This window comes from Phaenicophaeus curvirostris, chromosome 6 (genome assembly GCF_032191515.1).
Source record: "Phaenicophaeus curvirostris isolate KB17595 chromosome 6, BPBGC_Pcur_1.0, whole genome shotgun sequence".
In the NCBI taxonomy this organism is placed as follows: domain Eukaryota; kingdom Metazoa; phylum Chordata; class Aves; order Cuculiformes; family Cuculidae; genus Phaenicophaeus; species Phaenicophaeus curvirostris.
The window spans coordinates 58093097-58119446 of NC_091397.1; the positions used below are offsets into that span (position 1 = coordinate 58093097).

The 26350-nt window shown below is 39.2% G+C and overlaps 1 protein-coding gene across 16 annotated transcripts in view; it reads right to left on the minus strand.

Annotated features, from left to right (window-relative positions):
• The window catches only part of HDAC9 (histone deacetylase 9), a 420133-nt gene that overhangs the window by 243617 nt on the left and 150166 nt on the right, over nt 1–26350 (minus strand). For 3 of the 16 annotated variants that reach the window (XM_069860329.1, XM_069860327.1, XM_069860321.1), the window contains one exon: nt 18247–18309. The exons of 1 other annotated variant lie outside the window; for it this stretch is intronic. In XM_069860329.1, coding sequence (XP_069716430.1) covers nt 18247–18309 — 63 coding nt within the window. Of the gene's footprint in view, nt 1–17840; nt 17863–18246; nt 18310–18439; nt 18966–19009; nt 19126–26350 lie in introns of those variants that run through there. 12 more of the 16 variants (XM_069860320.1, XM_069860319.1, XM_069860325.1 and 9 more) reach the window with 10 other exon arrangements.

The window sequence follows — 26350 nt, forward strand, 5'->3', positions numbered from 1 at the left end:
AAAAGGTGAGCTCATGAAGACATTAATAAATTTTGCATATTGAGTAGGGTACCAACGGGGTGAAGTTACAAATGCCTGAGGCCAGACATGGAACAACTAAGTTGAAGAAACATTTCCATCTTTCATCCGCACAAGACACAGACTAGGCAGAAGTTCTATAGGAAGAAAACATGACGTGATTGCATAGTTCCCGTTCCTGCTGCTCTTGCACTTTTGTCCCTTCCCAGGTTCTCCATTCATTCTTTCTTACTTCCATCCTAGCTGCTCCTAGCTCCTATCATTCACACAGTCCCACTTTTCTCACCATGCCCAGCCTTCTCAGTAGTCCTCAAGCAGACCCTGTTTCCTTGGCCAACCAGTTGGTTCCTCCTCCATTCAGTTTTCTTTTTTCCTCTTTTCTCCATTATGCTTCCAATTTCCAACTGGTCTTTCATCCAAGCCTACTCCCTACCACGCTTGGTGATGGAAGAGGAGTCTGGAAGACACATGAGGATAGAACAGGCTCCTGCCTTGCGATTTATTTAGACCAGGGCTGCTTTCAGCTGCCCTGCCCTGAATAACGAGACTGCTAAAACAGACAACATTGCACCATGCTAATTGAAGACAGAATATCTTGACATTTTATCAGCAGCACAATTGTAAAAATTGTTCTGCAATTTAAATTCAGTCAACAAATATAGATCTGTACAGAGAAACTGAAGTCGCCTTTCAGCCACAAATATCATGTGCCAAGTTCCTGATCTAAAGCACAGAAAGCACCAAAGTTTTGTGGTCTAGAATAAGGCAGAGTGATGGAACTATTCAAGGACAGAATAGTTTATTTTGGCCTTTCTTAAAAATGGCTGAAAAGTTTTGGCCAAAAATCATGGCCAGGGGAAGCTGCCACGTTTTAGCAGACAGCTGAATGGCACCCTCAGAGGCCTCACAGGTATTTAGTGTCATTTCTTTCTAAACTGTAAATGTTAGTAGCACATCACACTAGTCTGAAAGTCTCAAAGATAAACTTGTTTACAAGTAAGCCTCAGCATTTTTGACCACTGCTACAATGATGCCTCTGTTCTAGTCTGGCACAAAAATGAGTCTTTTAACAGACAAGAAAAAAACAATATAATGAAAAGCTTGATGGTAACATTGAGACTGTTCTTGGCACTGAAAGAAAAGACCTACTAGTTCTGTCCTGTTAAGAGATGGTTAAAAAAAAAAAAAGAGTAACATACAACTTATGGGACTTGATGATCATTCCATCTTGCTGTCCTAAAGTGCATTTTCCCCTGCCTGTTGAAAAGGGAATACAATTCCATGTCACTGTCTTGTTTCCTAAAGACTCAAACAATTTCATCAAGTTCTTTGTAATCATGAAACCAGAAATTAATTTCCCCTCCTATCAAAGGTACTTCCTCAAAGCGTTTGTCTCAGCTTTTAGAAACATAATTTTTAAAAAGCACCTTCAAAAGCTGCTATCACATTTAAGATGATAACAAACATCCCATCAAGTTAGCAATGACATTGGAAAAAGTCCTTAATTTGATGTCTTGAAATCTTATGCCTACACAAAACTTTCCAATCTTCCAAGTCAAAGATCTGGTAACATTTATTATGACAGCAGAAAGTGCTTCACCATTTTACCATAGAAAATGTCACCATTCTCAGAAAGTAATAATGAAAATTTATTATACACTGTTTTAATTTCGCCTAACTCTTTAACCATAAGGAACTTTTTCTTGACCTGATGTTCCCAGAATCTGTCAACAGAAGTTTTTTGTATTTTGATTTATGGAGTGAAGTCCAGGTGTAACATGTACCATTGCGGATTGATGAAGAATTTATAGGTCTCTCAACAAAAAAGCTTTAAACATAGGGTACTTCTCTTCCTGTATGAGAATCAGAGTATTAAACAGCTTGCAGAAAGTTCATACAGTGCTAAACATTCACAACACATCATTTTATTCAAAATTTTATTTATTGATAATTAATTTCAGGACTTAGAAAACTGAATAAATTGCAGACCTTTCCCCACAATGACCTCTGTGTATGTCCTGGGGCTCTTACCAAGGTTGTGATCACAGTGCAGTAAAAAAACAGGGACAAGAGCTTTCACCTACTTCTCCACTTACTTATAGCAAAGTAGCTTCATCAGTAGAGAGCACAGCATACCCTAAATTCCTATATACTTTCCTTACTTTTCAAGCAACAACAATGGCAGCGTAGGCATAGGTACCAGAAGAAACGAGTAAGAATATGTAGTTTTGCAGAGCCTTCAGGCTCAGCTGGGCATGGCAGCCCTGGGGCCTCCATTCTAAAGATAAAAAATTTCCTGAAAGACTGAAGAACATCAGCATGTGATTTTGTTCTTTCTATAGTAAGTAAGAATAATACCTAATTTCACGCTTTCCTTTTCAAGTTCATAAAAGTATGTAAGCTCTCACACATGCACAATATTTGCTTTTGGCCACAGTACAACAAATGGAATTTCACATCAGAGGGTAACTTCTTCTCAATATTTTTCCATGTGTAAAGCCAGATAATTGAAAGAAATGGCAATTTAATCCTAGACTTTACCAGCTGGCATATGACATACCTTAAGATCGTTAGTTTTGGAATAGCAGTAAATTTTTTACATGTTGGATAAACTAGATATTTCTTCATAGCACTATGAATAATTCATCAATATTTTGCATTATTTAGGAGACAGTCACACCATGAAGTGGACAGGAGCTGGCACCCACCTGCTGGACAGAACACATTCTACCAAGTAAGAAAATATGCTCTAGGGATACCTGCTAGAAAGCAGAAAGTAGCTGCCAACAGTGTAACTAAGAGCTGTTCCTATTTTGTGACTGCAAATTATCCAAGTAATTTGAATGAATTCTAAAATCTGCATAGACAAAATGCAAATAAAACTCTTCTTTTTCAAATTCAAAATTATTTTCTGAAGTCCTTGGATTTTCCTATTTAGTGATTTTTCTCTTCACAAGGACCAGTTTCACCACATGCACTCCAAAGAGAGTCCATGCACTCCAAAGGTGTTACGATTAAATCCACGACTTTGCATGAATTGAGAAAGAAAAGGGGAAAAATGCCAATAGAAATAAAAAAGTTGACTTACTCTTCTTTAACTTTGGGAAAGGTCTTGTGAAACAAGGATATTGTCAGTCAAGAAGGTGAAATAAATAAAGTGATAAGACTTTTACAGTCTAAGACAGATGCCTCTTGGCAGAAAAATATATGAAAATATTTCTGGACAGCTCATTCAAAATACAACTAACATTAAATACTGAAATGTGCCACTATGCATGCCAAATAACTAGAGTTTTCATCTTAGTGCTATTTTCACTCATTAGAAGTCTGATGGGCTGCAGATTGATTTTTTTTTCTTTGATCTAAAAAGTCATAGTAAACACACAAGTGCCATCTTAATAATCTTGGTAAATTAACAGTTAACTTTCTTAATTAAATTTAGTCAATTCTAATTTTCAGCACTTACATAAGGTTCTTTTTTCTTTTAATGCATAGGGGCCTTATAACTAACATAAACCTGTGTAAGACATCCTTCAGGCCAAAAGACTCCCAAGCCAGTCAGATTATAAACACTTTCACCTTATTTCCTCTGTGGTGGGAGGAGTATCTTTGTCTGAACAGGACCACAGTGTAGCTATGACAACGTCCCAAAAACCTTGAGCTTTTCTGCGGCTGCAAAGCAGCGCGGCTCAAGGAAGTACAAGAAGAGACATTGGCAAGCTCTGTTATACACTGTATGGGTCATTCTGAAAAGAAACCCATGGGAAACACCCTTTATGGCACATGAGATATAACTTTCCCAGCTTAGAGGAAAATGGATGCAGAGGAGACAGAGGAAAAAATCATTGCAAGCCCTGTGTAGAAAGAAAAATTAAGTACTATGCTTTATAGGAGCTGCAAACATACATCTCTATACTAAAGTTTTCATAAATTCAACCAGATCCCTCATTTCCTAGCAGCCTAATCTCTTACAGACTGGAGCTTTCCCAAGCACATTTTTTTTGCATATGAGTGAAAATACCCATATCGAGAAAACTGGCAACATTTGGACACCAACGTGTAAGATCTAAAGACCACGGAGTGAAATGAGGCAAATTCTCCAGGAGGTAGTCGTGGCTTTCACTGCAGAGAAAGACGACAGGCAGTTACTGCTGATTTGCAGGGCTACAACCAGCACTGTCTCAAAATCTCATCTCAAATCCAGGAGGACCGGAGGTATCCAGCCTACCCAACAGCACTGTACCACTACAGCCACCTGGCACACTGGGCACTCCGTATTTCTCTGTTATCCATGTGAAATAATATCATCAACTATCTTATTAAGATAGAGATTTTTGAAAGTTGAGAAAACTAACAGCTAAGATGTACAGAGGAAAGATAGGGGAAAGAGCTAAGTATTAACCAAATGGCTAAGAGATTGAAGGCCTATGTTCTGAGCTATTATACAGAGGATCTGGTTAAAAATCTCAGATTGAAGAGTGCCAAAAAGCCTCTCATTCAAGAGTAGACCTTGGTAGATTTAATGGAAGTAGAGACTTGCAATGAGCCTAACACCTGAAGCATATAAAGATACTGAGCATGAAATCTTGAGCAGAAACAAGCAGAAATTATATTCCACTCCTCCTACAAATACTTACGCTTCCTGAAGCTACACAAGCCAAACACATCAACATCTTCATCAATGTTAACACAAACGATACTTACTATGGATATTGCATCTAACAACTAAGACCCAAGTCTCTCAGAACTATTATAATAATGTCTGGTTTTTACACTTAATCTGGTTAAAGCTGCACAATAATCTTGGAAGGAATGTTGTATCTACCTAGACTCCATGGGGAACTAATGCATACCTTGAAATGCAGGCTTTATAAATATAACAGGTAAGGAAATAAATAATATAAGTTTGCATCACTAAGTGTAGCCCTGTGAATTTTGTAACACAACTGCACCTATGAGTAATTTTAATATGTAGCCAAAGCTGTAGCCAGTGTTTAGGTACTGCTTCAGCCTCCTACCTTAGTTATTTATGTCTCTGTTCTCCACAGCTCCTACTGCTAGAAAAAAGTTCTAATATATAACTAACCTAAACTTAATTTTTCTTTTCCTTTCCTTTCTTTTCCTTTCCTTCTATTATTCCATGCTTCACCATCTTCTGAGAACAAATAATTCCCTTCCTTCATTTAAATTGTTACCTTGAAGTTATTTATAGCCAGTGCCCATGTCCCTCGAGCTGTCTCTATTACAGACTATAAATAAAGCTCCCTTAATCCTTCTTCATATGTTTTATCCTCTAGTATTTATATCATATTTGTAATCTTTATATTTTCTTTTCATTTTAAACTCTTTGGGCCACAACTACAGATAGTGTTGCAAATAAGTGGTGAAGCAAAAATACTTTGTTCATTTTAAATATGATCAGCTTATACTGGTATAATTGTGAACTTACTAGTCAAGGTTGAAATGCATAAACTACTACAATTGCTTTAATCTCCTGACATTTTGAAAACAAGTTGTTTTGAGTTTAAAATTGTTAATGTTTTGTCTTATCTTACAGATTATTCTTGAAAAAGTTTTAGCAAAAATTATTTTAGCCAAGTGAGATCCACGTGCATAATTGTAAAGAAGAAAGGAAAGAGATTTTCTTTCCCCGTATATTCTCTCAGAAACTATATACCCTGTTAACAGCCATAACGGAGCCAATTTTTGTTTAAATTTGATGTGTTTTAATCTCTCAGACATTTAGGGAATAAATCAAGTTTGATACAACTGACTTTGCAGGGTGCAGTTATCAGCTTTGAACTATAAATGCATGCATATCTTGAGACACTAAAGCATAATGAATTCTTTCAAAGGGTTAATAAAATGGTGACTAAAAAAGACTCTGTATTTCAGTGGGGCTGTGACATTTGGTACTGGTTATGGACCTGGTCCACAGGCTTATCTGGACTCACAAAATGTTCTTCACAAGGTGTCTCATGGGAGTTTGTGTCCTGCTCTGGCCTTTATGTGAAGCTACAAGACCTCTATTGCTGATCAGAAACAGTTTTAAAGATAAAAAGCAGAAGGGAAATAAATATTCTTTTTGAATTTAAGAAAAGGTTGATAGTGCACTGAGGGAACAGCAATTGGTGTTTCTTTTAAGAGAGGTCTGGAAAGAAGAATAATGCAAAAAAAGATTGATGGGGTTAAAATTACAGATGAAACAAATCTCTTCAGGATATTTCATGGAAGGCTCTGAGGAATGCCAGAGGTCCTCATAAAGCTTTGTGATTAGGAAACAAAATAATTCATTCATTTTTTTTGTACGTGCACAGTAATTTCTAATGGGAGGAATGAGTGGAATATACCTTACAGTGCTTTATTAACCTTATTATAACCTTAAAAACAGATGGCTGTCACTGCAGACAGCTCAGTGACAACATGGGGTCAATGTACAGCAAGATTAGAAAATGAAAACAGGAAGTACAGAAAGCAGGATAAAAGTAAGTTTTCATAATTGTCAACGAGGCTTTGACATCAGGAATATTCCAGTTCAGTTATCCTATCTCAAAGGGAGCTATGTCAGAAACAGGAAAAGGCTAATTGGATTTAAGATGATTAAGAGCTTAGAAAGACTTCCATAAGTAGAAAGAGTCTGATTTTCTTTTGCACTACTACGCTTTTTTTGTATGGAACATATACTATTTATATCCACCTAAGCATTCATCCATCTATACTGGTAGAGGAAAAGCATATTATAAATGAGAATTATTTGCATAACTATGGGCCTTCTGGGGAAAGCTAGTAAGGTTTATATAAAAACAAAGTAAATTTAGTGCAGGAATGTAAGATTAATTTATACATCCCTTCTCTTTTGCAGAAAGCAACTACTGTTTTCTGGGTAGACTTTATAATTGCTTTCATAATCACGAAGTTCAAACATGCAAACATGTTATCTAAAGAGAAAGCTGAGTTTTCTTTCCTCTGCTGAGGGTTTGGACAGTTAGCTCTAATACCAACTCCGGTCAGCTGGACACAACACGTTATTTCCTACATAAATATTGCTACCTGATGTTTATGGTTTTCCATTGTGTCCCACTTGGAACAGAGTCTGCAGCCGCCCTCACTTCAGACGTGCAGATTTGCTAGGCAATGAAAACCTCTCTCCTTTCAAACCCTGCATTTTCTACTGGGAGCATTCTGGTGGAGAGCACAGTCATTTGGAAGGGTTCTGAAATAAAAAAAAACTTCACTTCATGTCACTGGGCTCAGCACAGGTCAGTGCCAGCCACGAGAGTCAAACTGTGCCTTCAAACTGTACTTAGAAGGAAATTAACTGCAACAAGTGCAACAGCTACAGGGTCCTTCTTACCTAAGCTTGCTAGCATATCGGCATCAGTTAAAGTTATTTTATGGTTTTGGTTTACATAGCGAAGAGTTTGATACCAGTATCTAAGAGGTCAATAAGTAAGTAAATCACATGAAGAAAAATTTTCCTCCCATAACTTGAATTCTACTGATCTCCAAGTTCTCTGGAAAGGACAAGGACATACCAAAGCACTCTTAGTTTGCAAAAGTAAACGGGGGTAGGCAAGACTGTAATGGGCTAGGTATGGCAAAATATTTTCTCCATAAAGAAAGGATTAAAAAAACAAACAAACAAAAAAAAAAAAGAAGCAGGAATTGCATATGGGACGTACACAAAGGCTTTCCTGGAGACTCTTCACGTGGCACTGTACCAGAGTTGGTGAGGTTCAGGGGTGCAGATGGCTATTTCTCCAAGTATGTTCAATTTTGGAAGCCTACACAGATATAATTTTCTACTTAATAGAAAGCAACGTACATTGGTAGGGTATTTTTCTTCCACAGTAACAGATAAAGTGTGCCCTATGGATGGTGAAAGGTTATTATTGACAGCTTCATAAGGACGGTATTAGCACAAATTTTACTTAACAGTAAAGTGCTATGTAGTTCACTGGAGTTTAACAAGGTGCTAATCAACTGTGAAATTTTAAGCTCTGCCCTTTAAATCTTGAGAGCAGTGAGGGGTGTACTTTCTGGACACAGAAGATTTCCCAGGCAGCAGTTTCACATGCATTTGAAGTCACCATATGTGGTACCCAAACTACGGAGAAACTGTTCTGTCTCCCTTCCCAGGTCCCAGCCCCTCCGACCCCTCGGGTGATGCCCTCCTCCCACACGCTGCAGGGCACATCTGCTGCAGCACAGGGAACCAGGGGCCACAGATTAACCAGGGGCAGCTGTTCATGCCATCAGTCCCAGCAGATAAATGAATAGCTCTGTTGGTGCCTAGGACCTCGGAAAGGATGGGACCACTGCTCTTCTTCCCATCAATGCCAGCTGTTATCCCTATAGCTATGTAGTAGCACCTTACACCCATATAACCAAATACATAATATTCACAGATACCAGGAACAACAACAACAAAATTTAAACAAGGAGAAAGATGAAAATTAAGAAATTAACAGTCTAGGTTTCTACAATCGCTCTTTTTTGTCCTAATCTACAGGAGAACACTAAACCCTATTTGGCTGCTAGATGTTTTATAATCTGCCGTGCACTTGGAGCTCCTTTTCACTACCAGAATAAATCTATCAGTAGTATCCCCTAGAGGTAACAACAAAACCAGGTCCTTAAGAATGAATTCCTGAGGTCTTTGGGAGACCTCTGGATATCTGCGGATGAAGAATGGCACAGACAGGGAGGTTTATAGGATGTGCTTCCACCTCCTGTGGGCTGTTAGGTCTGCAGGAGGAGGAAAATCACTTTGCCTCAGGTATGCTTCTGGGCTCACCTGAAGTAACTTATGAAATCCAGCATTCCTAAACTTCTTGTCAAATTTTAACATAGCCATACCAAAATGTGCCCAGTGAGGGAGGACAGAGTAAGACTAGTGATAAGTCGATGTATGCACATCTTCTGTAACTGTATACGCATACCAAGGACAAGTATATATGCCTGACCTGAGAGGCATTCACACTTAGATGAGGTTTGAGAATTTTAGCCCATGGGTAATTTTATTCTAAATATTCCTATTTCTAACCATTTACTTGCTGAACAAAATATCTGTGTCAGTTTTAGTATCTTTAATCATCCACAGTATCACCATTACTTACTTCAGCTACAGCTGCATTAGCCTTCCTTCTTACTCCTTTGCCTACAGCCCTTTGATGCTGTCATTTGTAATTTCCCTTCTTTCCTCTAAGTTCTCCAGCTGCCCCACTATCACTCTGTATGCATTGGCACAAGAGGAAAAAAACACATAAACGAAACAAAAAAAAAAACCAACAAAAAAACCCAGAAAGCAAGCACAGAGTTCAGAAAACTGCCTACTAGACCAAGTGGAAGAGGCAAAATAGGGATGATGCAGGTGCCACAGTGATGGGAATTTATACCAATACCCTGGTGAGATTGATCTGCAGTTTCTCTAGGAAAGCTGAGCTACATTTCGGGTAGGGAGGGAGTTAGGTATGGTGAGATGCAGCAGAATCTTTAGCATGTCCATAAACAAATCCAGTGTCCTACACCTCTCTCTCTCTCCCCAAATTACACATTCTCAGAAAACAAAGTCAGAAAAATAGTCTGTACAATGGCATGGGAAATCCTTGAATACTAGCTTACTGTGTGACTACACAAGGAATACAGTCCCAAGCTGTCTTTCATAACTTGTTGATTCTAAAATATTCCTGCTTTCCCATGTATTCTTTATTATAGCTTTGGAGGCTTTTTGGACAGAAGCTTCTCTCATCTCAGTTAAAGCTGATTGTTTTCATAACTGCTTCACCCATATTTTTCCTCTGTTCATGGACAGGTAGAAGTGTACTTCAAACTAACTTTGTTTCTGACTCCTACATAGTTCTCTTGCATTTTCAGCATCCACCCTCACAACAGCATTTTAACATAGAAAGTGCTGGTATAGTTAATCTCTACGCTACTACTCTATTTACAAAATTCTTGCATATTTTCTTCAAATATTTTTCCCCTCTTGCCAGTCCTTCCATCACACTCCTTGAAGAAATCTAGGTAAGACATTATTTCCTATGGAATTCCTTCTATGATAACTACTGTTAATTCTTAGAGAAACGATTGAGTAAAACTTTCTTCTGAAACAGATACTGCAAGAAAAGCAGTGACAGCAAATAAAAGGATGCCAACTTTCTGACATGTGTGGGGGAATAAGTGGATGTCTCTTTGGAGCCTGGAACAGTTTTGAGAAGATGCACAACACAAGCTGGTGAGCATCAACTGGACTCCCAAGGTAAAGCGCTTTCATGAATTTAGGTCCCACAAGATTTCAGAAGCTGCTGTGCAGAGACTTTTATGATGAGCATTTTGAGGCATCTAAGTAATTTCTATGCAGTCCCTTAACAATATGTATGTACATGTAAAAGTAGGTATCTTGATGTACAGACTCATAATGATCATTTTCCTTTTGCTACTTCTTACACCATTCTGTGCCTTATATTAATTCAGTCACTATTCATGTCAGCATGAAATCTCAAAAAAATCTAAATATTTTATTTTGTGTTTCTTCATGATATCGTAGTACGTGTATTATTTTTATTAATTTTAAAACTTCAAGGTCATATTCAAATTAGAATATTAAAAACTTGAGGAGTCCAGGAGTTTTACTTCTTTTGTATCCATAAGAAAAAGACTTTATAAGAATTATGAAAAATACATGTTTTTCAATAGGCATGTTAATCGAGAGATTAAACAAGTAGATGAAGAGAACTAAAAGCTTACTGTTTCTGCAAGAAAAGGAGTTGTGAATAGGTAAATAAAAAGGCATCACTAATGTTTTATTAAACTTATACAGGAGCAGCAGACATCAAAAAGAGTCTCCACGTAAGATTAGGTTCTAGACAGTCTGTTTTCCCTACTCCCTCTCATACTGTTACTGCACAACACCAACAAGGTGGTGGCCTTGGGCAGCAAGAAAGAGAATGGAAACTCAGATTAAGAAGAGAACAATTGAGGACAATTATTAAATTAACATTAAGCTTCCTCATTATTCCATCCAGACTTCACTGAAATTGAATAGCTGCAGATCCTCCCTGTGGCATGCATGCCTTCAGCCACAGGGATCATGAAAGAGAACAACAGTCTTTGATTGTAGAAACATAATTTATATACTGGCATTTTCAAAGAATTCATTCTGTTCCTTCTCTTGTCTCCCTTTGATGATGCTCAGTGTCATTACTAGAAGGAACGTGTTATCATTAGAATAAAGCATCCCGCATTTCAAGCACATTCACCCACAAAGGGCTTGAATTCTTGGAGCTCATGTTGTGTTTGTATACTCCGCAAGCCGGAAGGAGTTTACAGCCAGGAGACACAAAACAAATAAAACAGATGTGTTGGCTATGCTCCGATTATACTAAATGCCAAAGTACCTTTACAGCCATGCACAGAGCTGCCAGCCTGACAAAAAGAAATGAGCTGCTTTTTATATAACAGGAGAGTGAAACTAGCACCATTTCATTTAATCCTGCAAAGGCTTCCACTGATTTTGCCAGCCTTTTTTGCCTGGTAACATTTTAAAGTAGAACAAACCAGGTGCCCCCTGATTACACACAGAATGTGCACAAAGATAGAAAACCACCACTTATTTAGAGGACAAAGGTAAAAAGGAAAAGATTGAGTTCATTAGATAATTATAATTCATTAACATTTTACTATTTTATAAATTGCCAGCTTCCTGAGCAACAAATACTGCCAGAGTCTGCACCAACACCCAGCTGAAGACCTGTCACATCACTGTTTTTGCTGCTTTTTACTGAGCTGTCACTAAAAGCTTGCTCCTAGTTACAACACAGGCAAGTACAAAGATCCCAGTGAACTTCCTTAGGAGAGAACATGCCTCCCCATGTTTCTGTACGACAGCTCTGCTTTAGAAATCAAGTTTTTCTAGTAAGCAGAAATATTTGTGAAGCAGCCATTAAGAATGCTTTGCTAAAAATGTGTCAAACTGCTGAAGCTTCCTGTTAAGGTCTGTGAAAAGCACCTACAAGGCTAATGGAACCGCAGACCTAACTTTTATGTAACAAAACTAGAGGGGTCCGGTTGGGAGGAGCTGTGTGCGTATGTGACATGTTCACACTGAACATGGAGCCTGATGGTGCCAGCACCTAAAAATAGCACCTGGGTATCCTTATTCTCATCAACAACCATAAGCCTGTATTCTCTCCGGTTCAGTGCATCTATCTGGCATCCCTCTCCCTCCTCCAGAAGAGACAGGAGCAGTGGTACCCTGAGGTACCTTGTTTCAGTAGAGGTGGGGGAGATAAAGAGGATGTTTGCATCTGCTGCAAGCGTACGTTTTAAACAATATCCATGCCCCTCAGCAGGCAGTTATCATGTTGTTTTGGCAGCAGGAAGGAATCCGTGGTTTTTCTTGAATGTTGCTCTTCTTTATTTAAACTACCAGAAATAAAGCAAAAATGACAGAATGCTCTGTCTATAAATAATCATTCCGGTGTACAGTTATATTAGGAGGTAACTCAGATGGCATGATAACGCCTAACAGGCTAATCTTAGACCTGTAATGCCATAAGATGAAAATAACCAGGCTAAGAATAACTGACCCAGAGGAGTCAGCTTGTTAAAGACATCCACACAACAGGGCATTTTAGATTTTTATGTGTTGAACAATAACATATCTCCTAATTAGTACAATATTTTGGATTGTACCCACCAAATAAACCTCCTACCCAAAACCAGCAGCTGAGAGAGGTTAAAATGCAAGGACATCTGAAACCTTCCCAGTCATCTATACCAAAACCTGAAATTGATGTGTATATACACATTCATTTGCAGACTATCTATTCTGCTTTCTCACAGCTTTTGCTTTCTCTGCAAAGACTGTGCAGAAGAAAGGGGCTGGGCAGGCAGGACAGAAAGAGGGGTCTGATTAAAGCTCTGGTAGTAAGAAGTACAAGTGTTCCTCACATCCAGCACAAACCTTAATGAACTAAATGGATTCTATACATAGTGTTACAGGAGGGTACACTGGCTGAAACTGCATGAATTTGAGTGTAGTGCAAGCCAAGAGGTGTTACAAAGCTGAACAGCTAAAATAACAAACAGCGGAATCAAAAAGCTCTTTTCCAATAAAGTGACTCAGCTCAACACAACAAAAAGAGGGGAGCTAGCATCCTAGTGCCAGTACTCGTGAACCTCTGTACTAAATGTAGTGTTTAATTGTGTCAGGAAAGACTCTAAATGACATTTCAAAATAATGTTCTGCTTCTTTATTATTTACTTTCCAGGTTTTGTAGCTTGCTACTCTTGTGAATCTTCAAAATTCTTATTCCAGACCTTTCCTACAACATATAAATATATCTTCTAATACAAAGTAAGACTGTCAGGTAATCACATAGCTTCAGAAGCTTGGGCTTAAAAATAAAAAAAAAAAGGAAATAAAAGCAATGTTACAGCATTAGAGGACACATGAACTTGGCAACACTGATCTATAGTCAATGTCTTATCAATAATCTAAAACCAGAAAAAGCAGCTCCACTCCATTTTATCACATTTTTGTTCAACTGAATTCATAATCAATGTCTTATCCAACATTCATTAATGGGCAGAGCCTCTACTCAGAAGTGAGATTTTAACTACATATTACCTGCAGGTCTCTGTTGTTTGATTCTTCTCATCGTATTAATTGTTAAGGCTAAGGCCTTACTCTTCCACAACAATTAATTCAAATACTTCTGCTACTGCTGTGAAGCACTTGTTTTCTTTCTACCTAGCCTTTAAGAACAGGCATTGAAAAAGCCTCTTCAGCTGTTATCCAGAACTTCCCTGAACACTCAATTTTTTTCATTACTCTGAAGAGAATCACAAAGTAAAAGCTCAGCGTATCTGTTCTCACATTCTCTGAAGAGTTATTGCCTGAGATACCACATATGCAACATTTTCTATCTGTAAGACGTTTACATTACTTGATTCAGGTATGCAAATCTGTCAAGATTTTAGTGAATATCAGAGTAAATCTTTAAATGAATTTGCTTTCTGCAATCTCTCCACAGGAACAGTTCAGACAGGGGAAGTTTGTGTGGCCAGAACAAAACAAAGAGCAAACACCAAAGCATTTTTCCTGAAGACAATATAAATGCATTGTCCAAATGTGTATATGTGGCCGTACAACAGATACAACATACGAGATACGTTTGTACGTCGGGGTTTACTGAGGAAAGATAGCTCATGCAGACCTGTCAACCCATGTACAACATTATATTTGTAGCATTGATTCTGTCATTTACATTCAAGTGACAGAGCTTGAATTACCTGGCTGGTACAGAGAATAAAATACTGTGACTACATTCACTTACTACATTTGTGAAATTGCAGGTGTTGCAAGCCTGTAGGTAGATGAAGTAGGTAGATGAAGTCAATCAAATTAATAATTCTGAATCATTATATTCCATTTAGAATAGTTTTGCTTTATAGACTCCTGAACTTGACAGGTAAAATTTTCCTTATTTCACAGAAGGGTTAGCTGACGTAAGCAGCATTGTGTAACTTGCTCAAGTCACCTGCCAACTCAGTTACAAACAGGACTTTAAGCTCCTTCAACTCTTGATTTTTCAACACAACAGCTTTGGCCAGCAAGCAGAGGATGCCTTATCCAATAAAAACCAAGTTGGAATTAAGGCAGGCCAGTGGAAGGCTGTATGTCAAGCATGGCCAGTGAAGAAAACGTAGCAACCTTACCCTTTGGAAAAACAGCACAGTGTATTAAATCAGCGCAAGTTAATCAACTCAACACTAGTATTTTATATCCCACATCTATAGACACTGCAACTGGGTACGTTTTTATTTCTCCTTCACACAACTCACATATATTTGAGTAATGTAGCCCTGCATTAGTTATTTGTTGACAACATTTTAATGAGCATTCTTGCTATGATTTGTGCTGCACCAAATGTTTTTTTTTCAAGGACTTACAGTTTAGTATTTGTATTGTGGTAAGATAAAAGACCAGCTGAATGCTAGGGTCCATTGTGGCACTGCACACGCACAGAAGTTGAGACTTTTTGGGTAAAATAAAGTATTAGTATATTTAAAAAGCAATTCCAGCTAAATAAGCGGCTTTAGACTCTAGATCTATTTTGGAAATCATTAACTAAAATAATTCTGGTATCAAATAAGAATACATTCTATGATTCTACATCACCATCATTTTCTTAAATAAAGATGCTGCATTTCAGAGCAACAGTACCATATGGGAGAATCTAGTTCAGTCTTCTCAATATAGCTGAAACTCCTCTCTGCAGTAAGATGTAGGTGTCTGCAAATTATACAGCTTCTTGAGTCAGTGCCGATCTAGAGTGCTCCATTCATAATTAGACTTTTGATTGGTACCTATCCAGATCATTTCATTCATACTATGATTTACAAGCAGGGATGGAAACAGACAGGCAAAGCAGTAATTGAGGGAATACCAGAAGAACTGCTTCACATGACAGAAGTATTTCATATGCTTGCTATTGTCAGAAATTCCTTAGACAGTTTTTTTTTGCAAATACACATCCACTGGCCACTGAATCTGTCCTCTTTGGGGATGGCACCAGTTGCATAATACATGCCTGTTGCACCAGGAAACTAGCAAACCTAAAAAAACACTGAGTTTTTAAGTTGTGTTTGCTTCAAAGGCTTCAGGAATATCACGGGTGCAGAGTGTAAATGTTCTGTTGTCTGCTCTTTTCTGAAATACGTACATTTTTAAATCTGAGCAAAATTCACATATATGTAAGTGAGGAAAACTTTAAAGTAAGGCCACTGTGCTAAACAAAATGCGAACGACCGATTGTAACTATATCAAACACTCCAGTGCATTGTTATACTCTAGCTATTTCTTTCTCCCCTTTATATAGCATAGAGGAATCAATACCTCAAAGGGTACTAATCCTGATCCCTAAACTCAAGGGAACTGAAGGTTCAGGACAGCAGGACCAGACTTTGTGGTTTCATGAGATATCAATTAAAATGCAGACTACCTACAATGTAAACTACTTGCAGTCTACTTATGTATTTTAAAGTCCAACAGAATCAGCAAAGAATATTTTGTGTTTTACAGGACATATAGTTAAACATCTTTTACCTGGATAATGTTCTTGACTAAGGGTTGGAGATTTTTTCTGAAGTCTAAAAACCCCCTCTATTCTGTTTGGTGCTACAAGAGAAATTGTATGTGTTATACAGGCCTAATGTACTATCAGATAAAAATCAACTGTTACATGATATTCTTGTCTCCAGTGAAGAAAAGCAGAGCTATAAACTTAGAGAAAATTACCTCCCTTTCTCATGTTTCAAATGAGAAAATTGCTATTACTCAAGCAACATTAGTTGGGAGTTACAAGGTATCATATTGAGCTAAAAGAAAAAAAAAAAAAGACTTTTACTTGCATGCAGCTAACTTCAACTTGACATAGTGTTAAAAAAACAATGGGAGGGAAGGGGAAGCAGTCCCTCTTATCTCCTTGACCAATACAGAAGCACTGGACACCTGCTGAGCTGTTCAGGAAAAGCAAAGAAAAGCAATAATTCCTGAACAAGTGGTTGATGGCTTTGCAGAACTATAATACTTAAGAGAAACTTCTGCTTTTACCCACTGTCTTTGCTACAGCATTATCTTTCATATTTGTAAACAAGTCTTTGATGTTATTGCTGTCCTTGACAAATGAGCTGTCATTGGTGATCAACATCTCTTCTAAGAAGTTGGAGAAACAGCAAATTCTCTGAGATATCAAAAAAGAAACTAACCAACACAGCAGCTTTATAAACAAATAGAAAAACTTACAATCGTAATGATTAACAGTTGGAAGTCTCCATTCCCCTTAGGTATTCTCATTTTTTAAACTTGAATACAATAACATTTCAATCTCTACTTCACTCCTTTAGTCTATCATCATGATGACGTAGTCTTGACTTTCTATATTGAAAAACACTAATTATGAGGCTAAGACATATCTAAGTCAGATTTCTAACAGTAAAGATACTACCATTTGACACAACGTCTCACAATTTATTTTCATATCTGAAACTGGTCTGCTCTAAAATTGTATGCAAGGAACATAAGTAAAACTTTGAGTTCTTCTTATATAAAATGGGAAAAGAAACATTTTTTTTAAAGAACAAACAAACAAACATGGGCTCGACAGGTATACCAGAACAGGTATATGTGAAGAGAACAGTGGTCCATACACAAAATTAATATTAAAAAAAACAGAAGGACTGCCAAGTTTTGTGAAAGAAGAAGAGCTAAGAAAAAGAGCTAAACTAAGACAATAGTAAACAACTGACTCTGCATACTGCATACAGGTCCTCTATAAAGCTGACATATGAAAAGCAAAGTCAAAAACCTAGGATTGAAACGATATAAAACATAATATTTTGCCTCAAAAGACAGAGTTTCAGCCCAGTAAAAACAGAACTGGATTTGACAGTTTAAGGGATTGACATTTTATGTGAATGGCAACAATTCAACTCAATTCATCCTCAGCAGATCCTTTTCAGGTCTCAAGCACAGCTAGCAAAGAAACAAGAAAATACAAAGGGCGCTTCAAACACATGAGGAAGCATCCAGTGTTCTTTCAGAGCCGCTTTGAAATGCCTTCATTTAAAAACACATCCAGTTTACATCTCAGTGAGTCACACATATGACTACCATTCCCAGAATCCCAAATATTTTTGAAGTAACAAAATAAGCCACGCATATTCAAGACAATTTAAAGTAATACTGTAATGAAAAGAGGAAAAGATTTGTATTAAACCTTTTTTGAGTGCAAACTGGAGAAAAGGAAACTCACAGAAAGACCAAATCCTGTTTACAACAGACATATGATCAGAATTGCCTTTAACAATAAGCAATGCAGCCTCCTGACAAGGTCTGTCTGAGGAAGCTTCTGCGAATAACGCTGCACCACAAGCCCCATTTCGCAACCACGCAACCAAACAAACAAGGAATCCCAAACTAGATTTCACTTGTGAGCATTTTGCCTGGGCTGGAAAGCAGCAGCCTGACGGAGACGAACCCCCCCACCCCCTCCAAAAGCAGCAGCTGCTACCTAACATAGTCCCATAATCATTTAAAAAAACTTGCATAAAAGCCCCCCAAACCGAAGTCACTTATCTAAAGGAAGGCGTTTTCTTGTCGTGCTAGGCTGTATGTTCCCAGTCAGCCACTGAAGTCAGAGGTAGGGAGCTGTCTCTTACCTGAGCTGATCATACTGTGCATTCTTTGCTGAGCCAAGAGCTGTTCACGTCCAGAAACCCCATCTGAGGAAAAACACGATTCACTCTCGTAAATTGTCTGCAGCATATTCCAACCAGTCTGCACTTCAGCTACACGAGAGACTCATCGCTGCACTCGCACAGAGGCATCAGGTACGACCCTCTGCGGTCCTACCTCCTACAGCGAGGGTCGTAAGAGAATACGCTTCAGCAATTAGCAATGTTTAAGCATTTGCACAAGTATCTACTGGGAGAGGGGAAAAAACCCAACTCCGCCGTGGGCAGCCCCTGCTTGTTGGAAAAGAGCCGTGAGCGCGGGGGGCTGCGCGCTGCCGACTTGGAGCAGTTGCGTTCAGGCAGCCAGCGGCAGGTGGAAGAAGAAATGAAGAAATATCTTTGCGCTTGGAGCTTTCTGGCGGGCTGGGGAGGAAACACAGCCTCTCAAAAACCATCAAACGGAATAAATCCCTTTCCCAGGGACCAGGAGGCCCTGAGGTTTTACTCTCAATTACCCCAGCCCAGACCAGTGTTGCCGTCCCCGCGCCCCTCGCCTCTCCCTGCCTGGCTCGCCCTCGGCCGGGCGCCTGGACAAAGTTGGCTGGAGCAGCAGCAATAACTCATTTGCATTTGAATCGACACCCGCGTGGCCCAGCAGAGGCAGAAATAGAACAATGGCCGGCCTGAGCCAAAAATAGGTCAAGCATGGCCGGGCGATTGGAGCCTGCATTAATGCGTTTAAAAATACCACAGCAAACACAGCTGTCCAGTCTCTGTCTTTCAAACCGCCAGCGTCCTCCCTCCGTCGCTTGGCCTTGAGCGCGATTAACCCCTTCTCCCTGCCTAGTCCATCTTGGTGGGGTGAAGCCGGTGAGCGAGGAAGGGAAAGGCAGGGAGCGGGACAGAAACACTCCCCGCGTGGGACTCGTGCTCCTCTCCCTCCCTGCCCTCCCCCAGGGATTATTTTGTGAAAAGCGAGCGAAACGCCGCGGCCGCCGTATCGGTCCTAAAATAACAGCGGGAGGTTTTGCTGGCGATGTGGTTTCTGCCTCGCCCACGCGCAGCCATCCTGCTGTTCTATTTTTGCCGCCCGTTTCTCTGGCTACGCCGCAGTTGGCTTTGGCGGGGGAGCCAGGCTGCTGCCTGCTCCCCGCAGGACCTGCAGCAGCCTCGGGAGAGGCAATTTCTGAAACTAAGAGGGGCGAGGGGAGCTGAAGGTGGGGGCAGATGTTAACGAGGGACTCGGTTTTGTGCACGCCGTTATAAGCAGCCTTTCCGTTATTCGCAGGCTTGATGTAATTCTTATAGTAAGTCACCAGTCGTGGCCCAGCACGTTAGAAACGGTTACTGACTACACACGCTTTGGTTGACTTCCCACAATCTGAAGAGGGGCTGATCAGCTCACGCTTATTTTTAGGAGCATTAGGCAATTTGCATAGTGTCTTTCTCAGTTTTACAAGGTGATGTGCTCAGAAGAGCACTGTTCAACGGTGTTTCAGACAACAGAGCTGTGCTCCTCTCTCTCGGCTGGTTTCAAGCATCCTATGTGAAGTTTACTTTTAATAATGATGTTTCAGAAGTTGCCTATCTTGTTCGCTGATTAATATACCTACATGTAGATAAGTTTCATTTCACTGTTACAGTTGGTACTTTATTTCTTTGGGTCCTACTCTGACTTATAGCACTTGTTACACAGCTGACCAAAGCCTGTCACTACCTATATGGATCACACAGCAGCCTGACTACTCACCTACTAGAATTATGAGTCCCTTTCCATGTCCCTGCTCTACGGGAACAACAGTGGCCATGGGGATGCGATTCCTCACTGCAATCAAGAAGCCAATACAGAACATATCTTGGAGGTTTCTACAAATCCACCAAATTCTCAACTGTATCCAGCATTTCTTGCTCCCGAAGGCACAAGAACTTGCCCAGTACTTGAGGCTTGGTTGTGCCTTTTAGCGAAGGATCATCTGTCTGCTCTTCAACTAACACAATAGACTGTAGCCACAGACAATATATACATATATATATATTTACCTTCTCACAGTTGTGTTACCAAAGAAAAAAACTTTGCTTTCTCCATATGCCCAATTACGTGGTACTGCTGAGAGTTAGGAACTTTCCCTCTGACAGATGGAGACCGCAGCAGCTGACAACGGGTTATTCCCTACAGGATCCTCAAGTTAGCACATATCACCATTAAACACCCCCCTCCCCTTGCCTTCTCTCTTCCCTACTCACAATTTTCCCCAGTAGCACTCCTCCCAGGGAAGGGGAGAAGCCCTGCAGGTGACACACACCTTGCTCTGCAAAGGGGCACAGGCTGGAGAGTGTTACAGTGCAAGACAGGGGACAAACGCCCCACGTACCATCATACGACTGACAGCTGACAATTCAGTATTGTGAACGTTTTTCTCTTGAAATTAAAAATAACCAAATGGTTTTTTGGGGAAATACCTGGCACTTTGACGGTGCAGGGCAGGAGACACTTAACACAAGTGCAAGGGGGATCACTGGTAGGAACAGAAACCTTCCCCAGTGCAGAAAAAGCTTTTTATAGGCAGAAGTAAATGAAAAAGTGGAATTGCTTATGCCCTTGAGCCAACCAGAACATGACCTTGTTTAGTGATTCAGCGCCTCAAAATAATCAAGTCTCATATTACAGGGAAACACTGGAGGAATAAGTTAAAAACAGGTCAGAACATGGAAAATGCTGGAGTGTGGGATCCTGGTACTAGGTTTTTAACTTCTTAATACATACAGCTGTGTTTTTAAAGATAGAATTCACACTTTAACTTCAGATACTTCAGTAACTAAATAAAAGCAAAGTATTTTCAAGAGTAGAAAATGTATGTTCCATTATTTAGCTGCGAGCATGCTTAATCTTGGTGTTTGTATTTTAAACTGGCATACATAAACAATCTTATGTTAGCTAATTCATAGACCATAATAACTACAGCCTTATGCTTTATACTTTCGATTATCTATAAAAATTATATCAGAATATTTTACTTATGAAGTCAGCCACCCCAAAGGCAGGGCTTTTACAACCTGAATTCTTCCGACTTGCTTCGATGTATTATAGGCCTATTCTGGTACATGCTTAGCTTTAAAACACGTGCGTAAATCCATCCCTTTTCAACATAATATTTAAGCACATGCTCAAGTTCTAATGATCGCAATAGAATTTAAGCGCAAAGTTAAACACTGCTGAGTCAGCCCAGACTTTAACTGCACCATTGCATGAGTTTAAATAGCTCCTTTAGAGTCCCACAGGGGAAGGATAAAGGGTTCATGCCTGAAGAAAATCTGGTTTTTATTTTTAAAGCTATGTATGTTATAAGGTGATATTTTCATATAGAAACATGAGGGGTTTTGTTCTGTTTTTTCAAGTGCATTTCCTATACTTGAAGAACTTTAATGATACTAAAGGTAAGAGCAAACTGTTGAAATGACTTAGAGCTGCTGAGGTGACTCTCAACGCAATCAGCGACTTTACAGAAAATGTAAGGCATGTTTGTAGCACTAAGATCTCATTACAGGGGTTTCACAATGTGTTTCTCTTATTTGCTTTCTGAGTTGCTAAAAGCAAATAAATAAAAGGAAATTAAATCTGGAAACCGCATTACTGCAACATTAGGACTGAGAAATTAAGCACTCAAATTAGAAAAAGCTAAGATTTCTACTGCATTATTAACTCTGCAACGTTATAATTAAGTAGCACATTTTTCTTCTTACTTTCCTTGTTAAGTAAAAACAGTATATTACTGTTTGTTTTTAGCATATCCCATTTCTCACTCATGTTATTCTGAAGCATGGTCTTCATTAATATTAATAGCTTAGTTTCAACTTTTGCAGTTTTCTTACTTGTAAATGAAGGCTTGCATAGATTCTTCTGCCATATTGCTAATTTGTATCATATAAATATAACATGCAAAACTAAATAAAGAAATGTTCTCTAGCTTCTAGTCATATACGTAAGTTGGGAAACGCCAGTCTTACACGTGTCCTATTCAACCTTCCTTCAGTCCCTTTTTCATTTGGAAAGTATTCTGTGAAAAAGCATCAAGTAATAACATGCACCAATATCCAACAATGCATAAACAAGTAGGAGCTAGATGAAGGTTGCATGGGTAATATTAAATCTGGCCTATTTTAGCACTCAAGTTTTGAGGTCTAATATGCAGCCTAAAAGGCTCTGAACTTTTTTTTTGTATACCTAAAAACCAGGATTAAAAAAAAAAAGAAAAAAATTAACTATTGTATGGAACAGATGTTTCTGTAGCAACAGTTCATTAGATACCATTAGTACCATGTGAAAACCAAACATCCAGCATAAATTACTACAGCTTATGCTAGGGGATTAACTAGGTTAACGAACATCAGAAGACTATTACCACAGAGAAGCAGATGGTTTGGGAGCAGAAAGAAATCAGAGGAGATGCTCAAGCAGCCTGGTTCTGCTCCCTCCTGGAACTAAGGGACCATATTCCAAGCCCCTGGAGGAGTTAAAATGGATCACTTAATCCATGTGCTCTGCTTAGAAAGACACAGTGCAGGAATGTCTCTGATGACTTTTCTGTGCAGCAAGCCTTTGGCATTGCCTGTGCAGGAGTGCATGTTGATTTTTCTTTGCAGTGCTTTAAACCCACGTGATAGGCATTTTTCAAGTGAGAAGAAAACTGCGATTCTATACATGCTTAAGCTTAATTCAAGCTTCAAAGGAATTTTCTGGGACAAAGAAAGGCATATCTGTAGCTTTAGGGAATTTTGTGACAAACAATGGGAGAATAAAACTTAAAAAGTTTTGATGGTAAGGAGTGCTACACTAGATAAATGTATGGGTGTCTAGCATCTCACATATAATAATACAGACAGCCTCGCATCTTTCTCATGCAAATCAGCTCAGGGTTTTTGGAACTAGCTGCGACTTATCACTTCTCCTCTTATAACATGCCTTTCCATTCACATAAATAAGTCTACTAGAAATTAACTCCTAGATTCAGGACAATACCTCAACAATACATGCTTGATTATAAGCACAAGGCTGAACTTAAGCATATGCTTAAGAGCTTCATAAATTAAAGAGTCATTTCCTGAATCAAGACTTGGATAATTTGAAAAAAGAAAACTGCAGAGAGCTATCAAATAAATAAATAATATCTAGGTTGGGAAATACATACACAATTAATTTATTCTCTTGCACAGTTATTTATCAGGTTGGAACTAAAATCTCAATCTTTCGTGCCAAGGCTGAGGTAAATTGCACACAAACAGTACCACCCATGAAGCCAAAACCAACATCAGGTAGTGAGAAATAAATGCCTCAGAGCAGCAAAGCGTTTTGCACCTTTTATGTCCTTCATGAGGTAAGTAGAGATATGAGAAATATGAGATTTGCCAGGTCTTCTATGCTTATGCCCAGCTTTTCTAGAGATGCACCAGTAGAGATGAGCGGTGTGCCTGCCGTGTCTCGCTGCACCAGATACACGTGGGTGGACATACATAAAGCACCATGACAACTTCCAATACGTTCAGCATACCTCAGGTATTTAAAGCTTGCTGCACATCTACTGAACAGATAATCTGCACAGGATCTCCTGATGCCAGCCAGTCTGGCAGGTCAGATCAACCAACACGGACACTGACAGTTCCTGGACAACAGGCTACTAAGTCCCTATGGCTGGAGGACCAAGAGGATCGTCATCTCTAGCTTGTAAAGAGATGCTTGGGCTTAAGTGCTTTTTGGGATTTAAGCCAAAAAATGCAGGCCATGCTTGCTGTCTGGAGAAGTGCATTACGAAAACCAATGGCTGTGCAAAAATTTAGGATCACAGGAGAAGACGGCCAACTAAACATGAGCTCCTAGGATTACAATGGGACCAAAAGGCTAATAAAACCCTTGCATATATAAACAAGGGTGATCTGCATATGTTAAAGAGAATATTCTCAGGACACTGTAACTTGTTCCAGCATAGATTCCTGAAAAAAAGATTAAAAACTCAGGGTGGGTAGACATGCCACAAGAATAAAATAGGTTTGGAAAAGCACTGGGAATTGGAAACTTGAAGACCTAAGATACTACCTGAGATACCAACTTTACTGAAGAAGGTCAGGGGTGGCTTGGCACTCTATGTATACGCAGGGTAAGATGTTCAGTGGTGTAGTAAAATGCTCTTTATTTTACAACGGACAAAGGCTTTAGGAACCTAGTGGTCATGGGGGTACCTCCAAAGCTACTACAAACTAGTAAGAATTATTGCTGAACTGACAAGAATAATAAGAACTAAGTAGGATAATGCTACATCAGAAATGTTTTTTTTTTTCCTTTTAAATCATCCTCTCCTGAAAAGCAGGGGTGTGGGTTTGTATGGCCTTTTAGTTTTTAGGGGGAACATGATTCAAAATATGTCTATTTTCCTATGAGACTGATAATTTTTTACAAGAGTAGCACAATGGATGTACTGTAAACATTTTGGAGGAAAAAGTCTGTGAAAAATAAGAAGAAAAAAAGAAATCCACAAACTTGGCTTTATTTGGCTATTTAAAGTTGCCCTTCTAAGTAAAATAATTAGATCTCCAAAGTAGGGTCTTTCTAAATCTAGGCTTGGACTCATGGAGGGATGAGATGGCTTTACATAACATGCTACAAGCACACTATAAAACTATAGTAGATTCATAGTAGAGATATCCATGTAGACTGGGACAATAAACACCCTGTTAAACTTTGAAGTAAGACTTTTTCTTAAATATCGAGTAACACATACATCTGAAGAACTGCCATTGCAAGCCACTGGGAGCTTGGGCAATAAAAATATTTTATGTAAAGCACTAAAAAGGGCTTTTTTTAACATCTGGGCCAAGAAGCCGACCTGAGATGCCAGGCTGCAAGCTGGGCTGCGTGCACCCTCCAGCCTCTCCCACTGTGCTGCCTACTGGGATCTCCTTCCTCTCCCACTTCTTCCTCTTCTCTCACTGGGGAGCATCGAAGCACACGGAGAAACAGCGTTCTGTGCACAAACATGCCTCGGAGAGCAGTAACAAATTGACTGCTACTGTGCTATGAAAAGGTCACATCTCTTGCTGGTCAATAATGTTGTTATGAAACCACACAAAATCCTCATGGTTAGTTAGGACAGCAGCGAAGTTCAATGCCAGCCCTCTCCTGATTTGTTTGAAAAGTTACAGTAAACTTGACTCTCATTTTCATCTAACTTTCTTCCTTACCTTGAATTCTTACAAGGAACAGATCTGTGAACTAAAATTTTATCAATACACCAGCTTGAAAACTTTTACTGTTCCAGTGAATTTGGGGTAGTGGACATAACTGTGACTTCAGTTGGTGAACTGTACTTGTTTTTCCTGACTTTAGTTGAGCCAGAACTTCTCCAAGGAGCAATGTGATGTTAATTTTCCTTGTGGAAGCAACAAATTCATAGGGTGCAAATGAAAAAATAAATCAAAGTAATTGAAATAAACATTGAAAGCAAGGTTTCGTAATTCTGAAAGGAAAATTAGAAGGCTTTCTTGTAGCCCCCTTCAGGTACTAGAAGGTCACTATAAGATCTCCTTGGAGCCTTCTCCAAGCTGAACAAGCCCAACTTTCTCAGCCAAATGGAGAGGGAGGGTACAGCAAGTACCCAGCACAGCCACTGCTCAGCAGGCAGATGTGGGTGGCTATAGCTGCTGCTGCTTCCCCATGTTTTTCATTTGTCCCATCTCTGGCTCGTGATAGTAAGAGGCAAGAGCTCAAGCTCTCTAGGACAAAGGGGCAAGGCAGGTCTCAAGCCCCACATTTATCTGAAAGGAGAACTGTTCACAAAAAACCTGCTGAATTGTTCTGAGCTCCAAACCACCGTGCAGTGGCTACAAAAATGCACAGGGCAGAATTGATAACTTGTATTGAAAACGTGGGGAACCAAGGAGAACAATGAATCCAAGTTCAGACAACACTCCCGTTCTAATCAACTCTAATGAGGTATATTTATATCTTGCAAGGAATCTGGAAGGGGAAAGATCTTTTATTCACTTCAACCCAAAGAGTTGCTGGGGAAAGGCAGTCCAAAAATTAATTAATAAAAAAACC